At 39.7% G+C, this 15,735-nt stretch overlaps 1 protein-coding gene across 4 annotated transcripts in view; it reads right to left on the bottom strand.

Annotated features, from left to right (window-relative positions):
- Positions 1–15,735, bottom strand: part of USP6NL (USP6 N-terminal like) — a 139,533-nt gene that overhangs the window by 22,583 nt on the left and 101,215 nt on the right. For all 4 annotated transcript variants that reach the window (XM_074358114.1, XM_074358116.1, XM_074358115.1 and 1 more), the window contains 8 exons: positions 12,707–12,814; positions 10,373–10,482; positions 8,153–8,201; positions 7,232–7,352; positions 4,215–4,309; positions 3,505–3,570; positions 3,312–3,411; positions 622–774 (listed from right to left, as the gene is read on the bottom strand). In XM_074358114.1, coding sequence (XP_074214215.1) covers positions 622–774; positions 3,312–3,411; positions 3,505–3,570; positions 4,215–4,309; positions 7,232–7,352; positions 8,153–8,201; positions 10,373–10,482; positions 12,707–12,814 — 802 coding nt within the window. The remainder of the gene's footprint in view (positions 1–621; positions 775–3,311; positions 3,412–3,504; positions 3,571–4,214; positions 4,310–7,231; positions 7,353–8,152; positions 8,202–10,372; positions 10,483–12,706; positions 12,815–15,735) is intronic.

The raw sequence follows: 15,735 nt of genomic DNA, 5'->3' as shown, positions 1-15,735 counted from the left end.
CTCTGCTCTGTGCACCCTGAGAGCATGAAGCACGTCTTTCTTTTGAGTTAAATCCCCAACCCAGCACACAGCAGAAAGCTGAACAGGAGGTCCTCCAAGAGGGTCTGAAATCAGTGAGTAAAATATATTATCTACACTGCAACACCCTGCAAAGGGCCCTGGATGGGCAGACAGGACCCCTGGGCCCTGGCGTCAATGATGCTGTCTGCAGGTCCTGCAGCAACACATCAGCCCCTTAGTATCAGTTTCCTCGTCTGTAATACGGGACTTTTACGTGCTCTGCTACTGCACATGGTCTCACAAAATGCGATGAAGGAAGTAAAAAGTGCTTAGTACTATAGTAGCTTAGAGCAGCATGGTTACTTCTGATTAAACATTACTCGTCAAAACAAACTTCCTAAACTGAAGTAGGGACTCTCTTAGGAGAGGCTGATTTAATTAATATGTTTATTTGCTTCTTCTTAAAATAAGAATAAAGCCATAAGCAGGCGATAAAAACTGATCTGCATGAATCCATCACAAGTACGCTTATGTTTTCAAACAACAATGGCCCAGGCCACTGGCGGCATGTCTGCGAATCTTAATTGTAAGTCAGGTATAAAGTGTTTAGAATCTCCTTACCAGGTTCTGGAAGATCTAATTTTGCCCGCTTTAGTTCTGCCATGGATATCTGAAGTTGCTCTATTACAAAGTCATCTTCGAAGAAAAAATCCTTCGCCAAGGTCTCCTGAAGAAACTCTACAAGCTCTTCCATAGACAATTTCATAAGATGTTCTAAGAAAAGAAGAGAACAATAAACACCAGCTACTTCAGGTTGAGAAGATAATGTGTTCTATTCTGATGCATTTTTTAAAAGGGCACAGCACACAACGTATACATGGCATTGTGAATACTACTGAAACTCAGTAAGACAAAAATGTTTTCTGATACTAGAGCAGTCACAGAGCAAAGCAGGTACTCTTGCGGGACTGGGGACAGATGAATACCGCTAAATCCCCTCTTGTTGCTTTGAGAATAACCATGCTGACGCATATTGACCCAGAGCAAGAGCTTCCTAGAGTCGGTAGACAGAGAAAGGCCACCAAGCGTGACGTGCACTTCCTGTTTTACTGGCACGGAGCTCCAACTTCACGGGCACATCCACCTCCGGGTCTGTATTTTCACTACTTCCAAACTTCCCCCAAATCTGGATTATTAATTATCTGTATTTCTACTTATGAAATTAGTTTCACTGAAAAAATTAAAATTACAGATACAGAGCACAAAGTAAAAATTAGCTCAGATCCATTAGTCACTGCCCTAGAAGCATGTGTGTGTCCATGTGTATCAATTTACAAAAATAAATGACACCTTCCACGTTACTCACCTTCTTGCTTTTCCCCCAACTCAATTATCGTGCATCACTGATACCTCTCACCTCAACAAATATGGTCTTACACCTTACTATTAACAACTTAAGTCACTAACAACTACGTAAGATTTTGCTGCATGTGTGCTCTATACTTAATTGGTCTTCTAGTATCAGACATTTAGGTCATTTCTAATTTTTTTTATTATTTAAAAATCACTAATTTTTTTTATAGTAACAATGTCTCTAAATACTAGTAAGGCGATCAGGAGAAAAACAAGAAAAAAATCTAAGGAGTTTCCACTGAATATTGGTCTAGACAGTTTTTCAAGCGTTATATGGTGAAAGAACTTCATTTAAGACTTTAAGATTTGTCTTCCTAATGAAGAAAAAATACACAACAGGCAGTCTTCCCACAGCTTGTTTAGTCTGATGACATGGTAGGATACAAAGTAATGGTTATGCTTCAAGTTTATTTACAAACGGTGAAAAAACTTTTCACTTGTCAAAATTAGTCAAGAATCACAGGTAAAACATAATTTAAGAGGAAGAAGAAGGCTATGGAGAACATAACACCATGTTTCTACTTTATCACTGTTTAGGGAACACTAAACTAGTAAGTATATATCTTAATAAAAAGTACACTTCTGTTCAACATCTTGGTCAGTTCATAATTCAGAAAGAGAGAAAAGGAGTAAAGGGGAGGGAGGGAGGGAGGGAGGGAGAGGAGACTGACTGATTCCCTGTGGTTGTAATGACAGTCTTGGGAGGTAATTTGTTACCAAACTGTCTCATCTCGGTGCTGTGGTTTGCGTGTTGGGGAGGGAGGGAAATGAACCACGACGCTCCTGAATCCTCTTCTTTCAGAGTAAACAATACAGATGTGATTTTAAAGTTTTCATTCCTATCTAGAATGTGGATAATTCGGTGCTCTTTAAGTCCTTGCTTTGCAAGTGAGCAATCAAACAATCTTGTATCAAAGGACCTCACATGTTCTTAGAACAAAGCCAAGCCCAGCAGGGAGAAACACTACAAAACACGACTGCAAGCACTCAGTCAGCTTATCATTTAGCTGACAAACTGAACAGATCAATCAGTCAAGAACAACACAGGAGAGCAGATAAAGGGAACGTGATACGAGGCTCTGCCCTAGATGGGACCTGCGTGGGAGGCCCCAGAGTTTCAGGGAGTCTCCCCTCTGCACAGTTACACGGGGAGTCACCTACGTTTTGAGGTTGGATTGACACTTTGAGGGGTATTATAAGCTTCTTCATATTCATAAAGAAAAACTCACTTCTTGATTTTTTTTTTTTTGAGAATTTTTTTTCACATTTTTTTAACTGAGTTATAGTCATTTTACACTTCTTGATTTTTAAAGTAAGGCATCACACGTCAAATTTACAGAGCCCTTGAAATACGCGACTGAAGCCTTTTTAAAGACCTGTGTTGCATTTGGGCAACTAGACATGAGCAGTCCTTGCCCCCAGAGGCCACAAAGCAGTCAGAGAGGGGGAGGAGAGGAGGCGCCCCTCGTTTGGGCTGGGTGCTTTATTCCTGGTGAAGGAAGCAGTCATGGGAAATGCCCTCTCCAGCACTTTTAACTAAGGGGCCCGGCTTCTTTGGTGTCCCTCTCCTCCTACAAACCCAAGGTTCAGATTGATGAAAAGAGACAAGGGGTCCCCGTGGAAACAAATAATCAATAGAACATCATCATTAACAAAACCAAACTTTACATTCTACTTGTGTGAAGACGAAACCGATATGGAGAAAAGAATCAAAGACCTTGGCAATGTAAAGCTTCTGGTTATGAGACAGAACCAGTGATACTCAATCACCAACTGAAGACAATTTCTTCACTTATTACCAAAAGGAAATGAATTTGAAGTTGGGTGAGTAATGAGAAATCAGAGTTAAAACAAGGCTAGATTTTTTGTGAAAGCGTTATAATTAAATGTTTTCTTACTTCTGTGTAATTTTAAGATCGTGTAAGACATAGCTGTAAGAACTCGCTCTCCTTCAAAGATGTAGATGTCCCATATTCTGAGGTTTAGTGTAAAGGGAGTCTACAATTAAAAACAAAACAGAAATAAGATGAACAGTTTGCCCTTGTCTGGTATTTGGAATTTTACGATTGAGTTTTCTAAGTAAATACTCACCCGATCAAGGAAACACTGAAAAAACCATTTCATTGTGTAAAAACTTGTGTAGATTTCTTGGGAATCCTGAAAAACACAAAGATTTCACAGTTTCTGGACTGCAGCAAACAAAACAGGACAATATAACACACATCAGGCAGCGGAGGCACCAGTCAAAGCTTAAGGACCCTTCACTCAGAATCCTTCTCGTGCTGGAGGATTTCACTTTGTCTGCCAACTCCCACTCCCGGCTCCCCCTCCCTCGAGTTTACTTTTGAGAATCACTCTGAGAATAAACCCTTCTTGTGACAGGATTGGAACACAACACTTTGGTTCTAATTCGTTCTACAGGGAAGAGCTCTGCTTCCCTAAATTACTGCGTTTTACAGGAGATCATGTATGTGGTTCACTGAGGACGAGTTTGTATGACCCTTAAAATACTTTTAGAGCAATTTAAAAAATCCTCCCAAATCACTGAGAAAGCATATATCCTTAAAAACTGTATTGTTGGTATATAGCAGCTTCAAAAAAGTGTGATTCTATGAGTTGGTGCTGTGACAGTTCATCAGTACTAAATCTCACAAATCTCATGTCCCTCGAACACCTGGGAATTATAACTGCTTAGTAATAAAGTGGACGACACTGTAAATCAGTAAGGGAATTGGGACCAATGGCTGCACTCAAGTCTTCCAGCTTTATTCGTGCTGAAAGTCAGTATCACATCTACCTACCAAGTGCTGCTTAAGCTTGGACAAAAATTTATTCAGTATTTTTTCATGATGTTCTTGAAACCTCAAGAGTTTGGGAAAACCATGGACAAAAAAACCTGGAATACAAACATAAAGACAATACTTCATTAAACAACACCCACAAAAGCCCTATCTTAAAATGCGACATATTTCCTTCATTTTTTAACTGTCAACAACAACAGCAAATCCAGTGGTTACCAAAATATTTTTCCCTCCCACCGAGGGATCAATTGTTTGTAAGTTTTGGTTAATGAGACTTAGACAGTCTAGCATGTGTTTGCTGAGGATCTCTTATAATCTGGTAAAAATATAAATGAGGACAGAACATTTGTGCATTAAAAGGGAAACTAAGAAGCTAAGAAAAAATGGAAACGGAAGCCGTTTATTAAGATTATCTGCTCTCCTGAAGTACTAAGTCGTATCATTAGTGCACACATTTTTTATAAATTATTCTAATATTGATTACTTATCATTGCCTTACCGTTAGTACATTACACAACAAACATCTGATTATGTTTTTCAGGCTTACTCTAACACCGCCACCAGTGCCGTGCTTCCAGAGTTATTACTACTTTTTAATCCTTTCTGAAAGTGGTAATCTAACATCAGCTAAAGCATACCGGCACTGTACGACCGATGCTAATGTATTTTATCACAACTGATGATACGACATAAAATCTGTAAGATTTTTAGGAGGTAACTAATTGTAAATGGGAAACTAATATTAATTTTGTGTATTTAATTCATGGAACTAAACATCTATTTTTAGTCACAAGTTTCCTCTCAGATATTGTATACAACTCTTTAAAAAGGATGTTTACACAATGAATTTATGATTTCTCCACGTTACTGTTTTCCAAGGCAGGGTCTATGTAACTTTTAAAGATGTTAATAAATGTTCTATGTCTTTAAGAGAATCCAGGAGAAACACTGTGTGTTCAATGTACTCTTCTTGTAAATACAAGCTCCTGAGGCCTAAGAGCTTCTGAATGTTCTTAAGTTGTTTTACAGACTAAAGAAACTTACTTAAGTTCTTTCTTTAACTCATATCCCAGCTTTATTTGATCTTGGAGTCCATTTTTCCCCCACAGCACATCTGTTTCCAAAAAGTGGAACTATGCCCCTCCAAGAACACACTGCTGGGAAACACTGCTTTATAATCTTCACGGAAGGGCTATTTCTTAACTAAATCTCAGTTTTCTAAGGTGTGTGTAAAAATTTCCAAAGATAGGAAATTCCTCTCTTAGTTAAGATTTTTCCAGTGAAATGATTTCATTAAAAAAAAAAATCCATCTCTCTCTTTCTGTGCCGCTTTCATGGTCAATTTGATAGGAATGGAAGTTGGAAGAACTTCAAGAAAAAGTCTAATTTTGAAAAAAGACAATCCCTTCAGCAATAAACACCAGCTCAAGGATGCTGGGATCCCTAACGCTGCTTCACTTTTCAGTGGCCCCCCAGACTTGGTATCTTACACCTCGTTCTCTTTAGCCCTCAATGCAGAGCTGAGGTCACCTTTAGGTATAAAATGTCATTGGCAGATCGAGAAACAAGTATCTCTAAGTACAAACTCACCCATAATGAAGATCCAAACTGTTCTGTAAATGTAAACGTTGGGATAGTAAAATTAATACTGCCTTAGAGAGAAGACTGGTGACAGGAATTGGCAGTGCTCCCCGCGACGCCCTACTGAAAGAGTGGCATTGCACTGCGCGTCCCAACAGATCAGCAACACTCTCTCATCGTAAAGCAAAATAAAGACTGACAAGGAGGCGTTAGTGTCAAGATGCCTTTTTAAATGATACTGCCTACCAGATGGCAACTCAATACAATGTGTCTTACTACTGGGGTCTATTTATGGGATGCAAAGTGTCCAGAAACAGTTACCATGCAGGTGGTATTTATTTGAAAAAACATTCACAAGGAACACTGAGGGAGATAGCTAAGTGCAAATACACACACACACACACACACACACACACACACACACACACACACACACACACACACACCCACAATAACCACGGGGTAAGAAAGCGAGATTTAATAAACTATGGACTATGGAAAATCATACTTTTGAAAATGTAAAATATCACGTTAGCATGTGGCGGATTCCCTACCACATAAAGCTCCAATGTCCACAGACAGAACTTAGATGGTCCGCTCTTAGAGGGATTAGCACCAAAACGTGTTTTTAACTGGGTGCTGTCACACGCAATGGCACTGGGAAAATTAATTCTGCATTGTATGGACAAATGCCACTTTTACTTCCAAGAGAAGCTGTGATCCAAACTCTCTCAAATAAAGTTTACTGCATATGCTTGCAGTAAACTTACTGCAAATATGAGGAAAAGGTTATTAAAAATAATCTTCTAATTTGAAAACCAAAAAACTATGCAGATTTTAAAATACTAAATAATACAGTGCCCAGAATGTGTTATCAGCCTCCTTTTTATGTAAAATGGAATCAATTTTTAAGGATGAAAGAACTAAAAATACATACTTGATATACAAAACTACCTAATTATTATGTATCTTTCCGTTACACACCTAAGTGTCATTTCTCAATAATTATTCGTTAACAAAGAGGTACACATCCCAATATGCAGCTGACAGTAAGCATTTCACTCAAGGCATGACTGTCTAAAAGTTTTGATCCAAAGGCATCTTCTATTTCTCCAACAATACAGCTTTTCCTAAATTCCTCCAAACGTAAATTAGTTTCTTCTGGCTGGGGCAAGAAAGAAGGGAATTTTTAAATGCCAACAGTATACTTTGGAGTAAACACAAATAAGGGATATAAATGTGAACAGAAAAGCTTAGAAAAGTTCAAGAAGAATGAAATAAGAAATTAGTAACAAACACCAATTAACTCAACAAGCCCCCTAGGCATTGAATTTTTGTACTTCACTCTACCAAACATCTTCCAAAGTTCGACTTTGTTTGAATTTTCCTTTTTCTCCCTCATTTGTTGTCTCTGATCACCCGTGGGGTTTCCTTACCATGCATGGCATGTTTGGGGCCCGAGAAGAGTTTGACAAGGGCCCAGAAGGCGTCCTCTTCATTCATGTACATGAGGAGTAAGGCTGTGATCTGGCTCATCCCCTGACAGTATCCAACCTCCTACAGAGTAAATGACAGCAGGGAAGCCGGGGGTTTTAAGATCAAACCACGTGTATACACACACATTAAAAAAAAAAAACTGGTGTATAAAATAATCAGAAAATGCCTAAACAGATTATTCACAGAGAAATACTACAATCTTAACAGAGCTGAGCCACATGCTATCAAAGAACACATCTGTATCCAAGAGGAAGTGCAGAAGTACGGGCAAGTCCAAGCCCACGTGCGTCTTACTAGCCTCTGCTCAGTGTCATCACACCTGCTGTTTATTTTTCTGTTTAACGTGTGAGTCTCAGCTCAATACTCCTCTTCTTTGCTCAGATGCTGGCAAAGTTTAGTTTTAGCCTGCTCCACCACACAGCAAGTAGGTACACAGGGTAGCCCCTCCGGACCTCACCCAGTGAATGGAGCACAACCTCCTGGGGCAATGAAGACTGATCGAGAGTCAGGCAAATTCATCTGCCCACCACTTCCTGTCCTTCTAGTCCTGCGCATTCCCAGTCCTATTTGCTTAAGATAAAAAATAAACAGCAACAGAAAACATAACAGAACAATCTAGATAATGAGGGAAAGAGTGAGATTCACTGTCACACCGTGGTTTTTCCCAATTCCAAACCAGCCCTGCTCCAAGACCCCAGGGCTGCCACGGAGCCTCCAGAAGACCCACTGAGACCAGGAGACCATCCAGCCCCGAGATGAAGAAACGCTGGCCAAAAGGGTCATGTCAGGGAGGGGTCCCCAAAGACATGGTCCAGCTGCTCAGAGCACAGCTCCGCTGTGGGCAGGCACGCCCCACTTACCGTGTTGTAAATAGAATAAGCAGCGAGAACGTGGAATAGGGATTGTTGCCTAGAAAAGAAGAAAACTTCCGTTGAAGACGACTGAGTTATTTCACATATTTCTACAATTATGCACTTTAAAAAATAAACAACGGTTTGACTGAAGATAGACAGATAATCTATCTGGACTGTCTACTATTATAATAAAGAAATGGTCCCAAGCTGAATGCAACAATACCCTGTACAGTCTAAATGTGAGGCTAGATAACGTTCATTCTGACGGAAAGAATTTATACCACAATGCACAAAGGGCTTCACCGTTTTTAAAATGTGCTGCCCTCTTTCACTGAACTACTCTCTCCACGAAGTCATCCCACAACAGTGGCTAGCCTGAAGAAGCAGGGAACAGCATTCTGAAGCCTTATTCACAGCTGGGGGCTCCACCCTGCAGGGCTGGGGCCGTGTCCCCCAAGAGGCAGGACAGGCTGTGAATCAGCCTCCAAACTCAGGGCTGCCCCTCCCACAGCCAGGGTCCCAGGGTCCAAGACTCAAGGGTGGAAGTGCGGGTGGCTCCACCCTCACGACCGCTCATCGTCCCCTGACAAAGTGTGTGCTCCCTGTCCCATCACCCTCGGGCTCTGCTGGTCTAGAGGTCCTAGTGCCAAAGAGAGGAGTGTCGCCCCCAGGAGACACAACCATTCCCCGGGACTGGAAGATGAGATGGTCACCCGGCCACTTTGGGCAACAGACAAAAGAGATGACGATACTGAGTGACTGATCCTGGCAACCAGGGGCAATGAGCTGCCGGGACACGGTGGACAGAAGGAAGAGTGTGTCGAGAACACAGAGAACACGGAAGGTGCCTCTTAGTAAAATCAAACCCTGTGATGAGAGTCAGTGGAAAAGTACAACAGTCAAGTCCAGGCAGGACGCTAATAATGGTCCAGACCCCTGAGGAGTAAAGGCTGCAGTCCCTCCACCAGGTGAAGAGCCACGACCAGCTGAGGTACCTGCCGAGGGCAGAGGGAGAACGGATGGGTCGTGGGAAGGTAAATTATGAACCAGCAACGACCACACGCCCAGTACAGAAATGACGGCTGTAACTGTTACGAGGATTTCTTCCTTAGTTTGACATGGACATGTTTGTGTGCATGCATTTTTTTAACGTATTTTCTTCCTTCTCGTTTATCATCTAACATAAGATGTTTAGTAACAGTTGACTTCATATCACAGCATTCAGGTAACAGACTATCAAAGCAGAAGAGTGAGCATCGCCTAGAGACCCTGCATCCTTCTGTGCAGAGGGGCTTAACACAGTCTCAGTCGCAAGCAGAACAGCGGCACCGTGGCAGGCGGAAGTACGGCTTCGTTGTCTTATCTGGAAACTAAGCTGACAGGGGTGCCCTGTGACGGTCAGCTCTGCGCGCCCACCTAGCCAAGCTGCAGCCCGTTATCCAAACCCTAATCTAGGTGTTGCTGTGAAGAAATTTTGTAAATGTAACTGAAATACATAGTCAGTTGAATTTAAATAGGGAAGATTAGCCTAGATAATCAGGGCAACCCTGATTCCACCCGTTAAAAGGCGGTGAGAGCAGATCTGAGGCTTCCCTGAAGAGGAAACTCCTCCCCTGGACAGTGGCTTCAGCTCATCCCCAGAGCAGGCCCTTCCCGATGCCCGCCCTACGGTTTCAAACTTGTCCAGTCCGTCCCTGCAGCTCTGTAAGCCAGCTCCTCCTCGCAATAAACCTCTTCGCTTCCGTCCCTTACTGGTTTCCATTTCTTTGGTTGAACCCTGATATGGAGGTCAGCAAAACTGTACCTTTCATTCATAAACTGCCACAGTCTTTTCATCGCTCATTTTCCTTTTTTTTTCTTTTGTTCCATCAGTGTGTGGAGTCAAGATTATAGGGATATATTGATTACTGACACTGTTCTCAAAAGTAATGCAACCTCTCATTTCTTTTCTAAGAGTTTTAATAAAACTACCACATATTTAAGAATTCTCAGATCATATAATGACTTTGTAGCAATTTTATAGCATCTACTATATGTTAAAGGTTAAAAATTTAAGTTAAATTTGATCCTAAGTTTTATAAAACAGACAAAATGATCTGCCAAAACTTAAAACCTTTAGACCTGGATTCAAATTATAGTCTATACAAGATACTCTAAATACATTTTAAGTTGACAAAGACGATTTATAAATGCTATTCATATTTTATAATATTAAACTTCACTTACTTAACGCCGTATCTGTCCCTGAACATGATATGGTCCCTAAAAGTGCGGTTGACATCAAGGTCTATTTGTCTGATATCAGGTGAACAACCCCGTGCTCTGTGTTTTAATTTCTGAAAAGGAAAAAGAGGGGAAGAAAGCACATTTTTATGGAAGTCAGTTGTCGAAAACCCTACGACAAACAGTAAAACAGTTCTCATTAAAAACCTTTTTCTTTTTTTGATTTAGTAAAGCTATTTCCATGGTTCAAAAATGCAAACAACGTAACAAGGTACACAGTTACAGGTCTCTCTCTGGTCCGTGCCCACATCTCTCCTACTTCCAACCTCTCCCTCCTCCCTCCTCCCACCACCTCTTCTCACCCCATCCTGTCAATAGAGTAGATTTTCATTTTGGTTGGAGACGGATGATTGGGCCAGGCTAACGCTGCAGGTACGCTGCTCACAACTAGGGGCAGACCTCGCCCACCTGTAAGACGGACCACTAGACCCAGTAGAGACAAGCGACAGTGAGATACAATGAAAAGAACAGGAGAAAGGAGTGGGTAAGAGCACCAGCTCAGGAGCCAGGACATCTCACCGTGCAAGAAAAAGCTCAGCAGATCAAGAAAAAGTCGTTCCATGCCCACTGAACTTCCAACTTAAGGAGAGCAATTTATACCACATTTGGAAAGAGAGAGTAAGATGGTGACTGGGAAGGGAAGACTTGGTGAAATGCTGGAGGAATCTCAAACAGTAAAAATAACATTTATGTTATTATTGAACATGATAAGCCTGCAAGTACTGGTGGGCAAGTCCTTTCTTTTGTTGTTGTTACTGTATGATTGGTTTTCACTGAATGGTTCTCTCATGTTAACCAGTCATTGGATAATTTTATTCTACGTAAAGAAAGTCTAAAGTGTAACTGAGAACCACAGTTCTAACATTAGCATGTGCGCTGGGTTGAATAATGTCCCCCTCACCCCGAATTTCTGTCTGCCCAGAACCTGTGAATGGGTCCTGATTTGGAAATGGGGTCTTTCCAGGTGTACTCAAGTTAAGAGGACATACTGGATCAGGGTGGACCCCAAATCCAATGACTAGTATCCCTGTAAGGTGAGACCCAGCAACACAAAGACACACAGGGCAAGGCCACGCGAAGACGGAGGGAGAGGCTGGAGTGATGCAGCCTCAAGCCAAAGAAGGCCAGGGATGCTGGCAAGCGCAGGACGGAGGAAGAGCCAAGGGAGGAGTCTTCCCTGGAGCCTCAAGAGAGAGCACGGTCCTGATGACACCTTGGGTTCAGGCTTCTCTCCCCCAGAACTGCGAGAGAACAAACTTCTGTTGTTTTAAGCCACTCGGTCCGTGGTACTTTGTTATGGTGGCCTGAGAGAACTACCATAGTATGCTAAATAAGATTTTCTTCTTTCATTAATTAAACAAGTAATTCCTGAGCACCTACTGTATGACAGGTACACTGTCCTAGGTGCTGGGGTTAGATTTCATATATGTTCTCTCAGACAGCATTTTCAACACTGGTTCTAAAGTTATGACATTAAAAGCAAGTATCTAGGAGTGGGAGTGCTGGATTACATGGTAACGACCTTCAGTTCTTTAAGGAACTTCCATACTGTCTTCCATAGTGGCTGCACCAATTTACGTTCCCACCAACAGTGTAGTTCCTTTTCTTCACACCCTTCTCCAGTATTTATCATTTGTGGACTTTTTACTGGTGGCCATTCTGACCTGTGTCAGGTAAACCTAAATGTCCACTGACAGATGACTGAATAAAGACGACGTGGTATGTATGTATGTGTGTATACACACACACACATATAGATACACAATGGAATACTACTCAGTCATAAAAAAGAATGAAATATTGCCATTTGCAGCAACATAGATGGACCTAGAGATTATCATACTAAGTGAAGAAAGTCAGAGAAAGACAAATACTGTTCATTTATATGTGGAATGTAAAATATGATACAAATGAACTTATTTACAAAATAGAAACAGACTCACAGACATAGAAAACAAACTTAATGTTTACCAAAGGGAAAGGGGGTAAAGGGATAAACTAGGAGTTTGCAAATCACAGATAGAAACTGCTACATATAGAACAGATAAACAAGATTCTACTGTATAACACAGGGAACAATATTCACTATCCTGTAATGAACCATATGGAAAAGAATATGAAAAAGAATAGGTATCTCTCTGAATCACTTTGCTGTACACCAGAAACTAACACAACATTATAAATCAACTATACTTTAATTTTAAAAAATTTACAGGAAAAAAAAAAGTAGGTTTTACTTTAGAATTTCAAATTAACAGGCTGGTTCTCAATACTCACACTATAAAGGTCTCTTGTTTCTTCCTTCATTTTAGGGATCTCCAGGAGTAGAGCCCAGACTTCACCTCTGAGCTGGAGTGGGATTCCTTTGTAAATTCTCCTATGAAACTTATTAAAAGAAATATAAATTGAAAGTCACAAACTGACAAAGCTTAGACTAGTCCCTCAAATCAAATGAATTAATATTTGTTAGTTTTTTATTGTCCAATTACTCCCGATAACTGATATGATTTAACATGGCACGTTTGCATCCTTTCATGTCTACTTTTCAGATCTGAACAGGGAGACACACACACACAGAGGAGAGAGTAAACAAGTAAGGAAGTGCTGAGTAAGCCCAGCGTCAGTATGTTCACACACTGCAAAGGTGTTCCTGCAGTGGCAAGAAAGCATAGTCAGTGCTCTTTCTTAAGTCTTGAACATCTGATTTACACAGTCCCCCACTGATACAACTGAGCTGTCATACTTTTTCTTCCTTTTGCCTTATACATTTAAAAGGCTCCAAATAGCAAAAGGGTTCTCTTGTGTCAAAGATTCTTCATGGAGGGCAGAGACTCTCTAGAACCTTCTATCACATAATTCAAAGTGACCCAGTCTTCAGCCCCCTACCCACCCCCTCCAACCAACACACACACACACACACACACACACACACTCTTCCCTCTCCTCTTCTCAACTCTTGATAATTTCTTTAGGAAAACTGTCGTCCTTTTCTTAAGTGACACTGACCCTATCTGACCAGACAGAAATAGTGCTGAATCTCCATCAAGAAGCGACATCATCACTTTTGAATGAAATTACATATAAATTATCAGTATCATTAACTCTTGGGTCCTGGAAAGTACAGTTATCGCTCTAGGAATCTTAAGATTCAACATACATCTCCATCTTCTTATAATTATATCTTTTTCCTCAAGGCTAATTACGTATTCAAAATAATATATAAACCCATTATGCTCATTACAAAGTTGTGCATAAGGAAACTTTGAAACTTAAAAGTAGATGAAACTTAAAGGGAAATGATTAAACAAATTATGGCGGAAACTTAAGAAGTGAGTTAAGACTAAGTATGTAGTTACCCTTATGATCAAAGCAATGTATTTAAATAGGGTGGCTAAGAAAACAAGATGCAAGTTCTAGTAACTGAAATGTTGACGAGCTGTGAACTAATAAGCAGAGCTTCAACTTCTACGATTATACTACTTAGATTTTTAAAACTGAAACCTGTAGTAACTAAGCATGATGGAGCTTTAGGAAACTCTAATTATGTGTGATTTTACATGAGTGACAAAGCAGAGTAACTTCTGTGAAACAGTGAATGCTATGAAGGTGATTCAGTTAGATAATTACATACATAAATTTCAGTTTTGTTCCTTTGGTATAGACATAGTATGTTTCAAATTTGAAATTTCAGCAGTGACTAGAAACATGGGCGTTTTAACTCCTGCAGCAGATGTAACTGGAGGAGCACACACAGGAAGCCTGTGTAAACTAGACTCCGCTGCTTCAGCTTTCCCACGCATTGAACATTTACCACCACTAACTGCAAACTCAGTGTGGTTTTTAAAAAAGTGAATTTAAGATTTTTTTTTTCTAAAGACAGTTTATCTATATCCACTTCAAAATCACAAAAAACATAACTTTTTAAAGGAATATCATCCACTAAAAGTTACTTCAAATTATCTCCTGAATTTCTTGAGTAAATATGCTAAAGTGTAATCAACATGAGTATCAGAACGTGGGAAGTACTGCAAGTGTGAGAAGTGAAACTGTGAAGTCACATAAAATACAATGGCAGATAAACAGATAAACTTTGACAGACTTGAAGGATGTTTTCCAATGAATAAAATTAAGAATCACGTGTACACCTTTCACTGTATTGCTTACAAAGACTTTACACATAACTTACTGCTTTCATTCAATTCTGTATTCAACAACTGTACATAAATTACTCTCTACTGTATATCCTAAAGTTAAATCTAGATTTAGAAAAACAAAACAAACATCAGTCAGATTGCCATGATTTAACTAAGAAGAAACAATGGAGAAATTTCAGGTAGAAATAAAAAAGTCATGGTCCCAGTGTTATTCCAGAGCTAAAATGAAAAATGAGGCATGCATGGCAAAAGTTGAAAAAGAAATATTGATACACTGTCATTATCATCAACAGTAACAATTAAAACCAGCTTTTCCTGAGATTTTACTATGTGCAGGAAATTCTAAAACTATTTTTATATATTGTCTCATCTAATCATGTTAACAATTCCATGAAATATTATTATCCCAATTTTACAGATGTTGAAAGTGAATCACAAAAAGATTAAATAACTTGCCCAAAAGTACACACAAGTTATCAGTTAGTAGAAGATACTGATTTTATATGTTATAAAAAACAAAGATCATCTTTCTAACAGTATGGTGTATGTAGTATCCACTGTTCTGCTCACTTGGACTCAGTAAAATAAAATATGTGAAATGGAAAATATTAAGGATATCAAAGAGCAGAAAGCATTAAAATAATGATAATAAAAACTGTACTCAAAACCTAAAAGGCAAATAAAAAGGTATGTATCTGGAATTCAAGCTATGGGAGGTAATGAAATGAAACATGTACAGAAAGTAACATAGCAGAAAAAGAATGAAATTATGAGATCCTAAAATAAGAATTTTAAATTATAATTCCATTTTAACTGGAAGGAATTCAAAGAACAGAGAAATGGCTTGTCTAGGCCAAGAATTCCATCTTCCTAGTCCTACTTCAGGGTATTTCTGCCAAATCACACTGCCTCTTAGAGATTATAACTTTATTAAAGTAGTAGAATGTATCAGTAAAAGGTGATAGCTGGTCATCCCAACTAGTAAATAAACAAAATTCACTCATTCATTCTAAAAAGAAACTTTGTAATGACTTTCTGCTTTGTGGCCAACACTTGATAGGTACTATGGCTACAAACTTGAAAAAGTCCTGTGGCGTTCACAGTGTAGTGGGACAGAGAATCACATAATCACCTAATTATGGACGTACCACC

Source organism: Camelus bactrianus, chromosome 35 (genome assembly GCF_048773025.1).
Source record: "Camelus bactrianus isolate YW-2024 breed Bactrian camel chromosome 35, ASM4877302v1, whole genome shotgun sequence".
In the NCBI taxonomy this organism is placed as follows: Eukaryota; Metazoa; Chordata; class Mammalia; order Artiodactyla; family Camelidae; genus Camelus; species Camelus bactrianus.
Note: the sequence above shows the minus strand (reverse complement) of the source record. Positions and strands in the feature narration are given on the sequence as shown.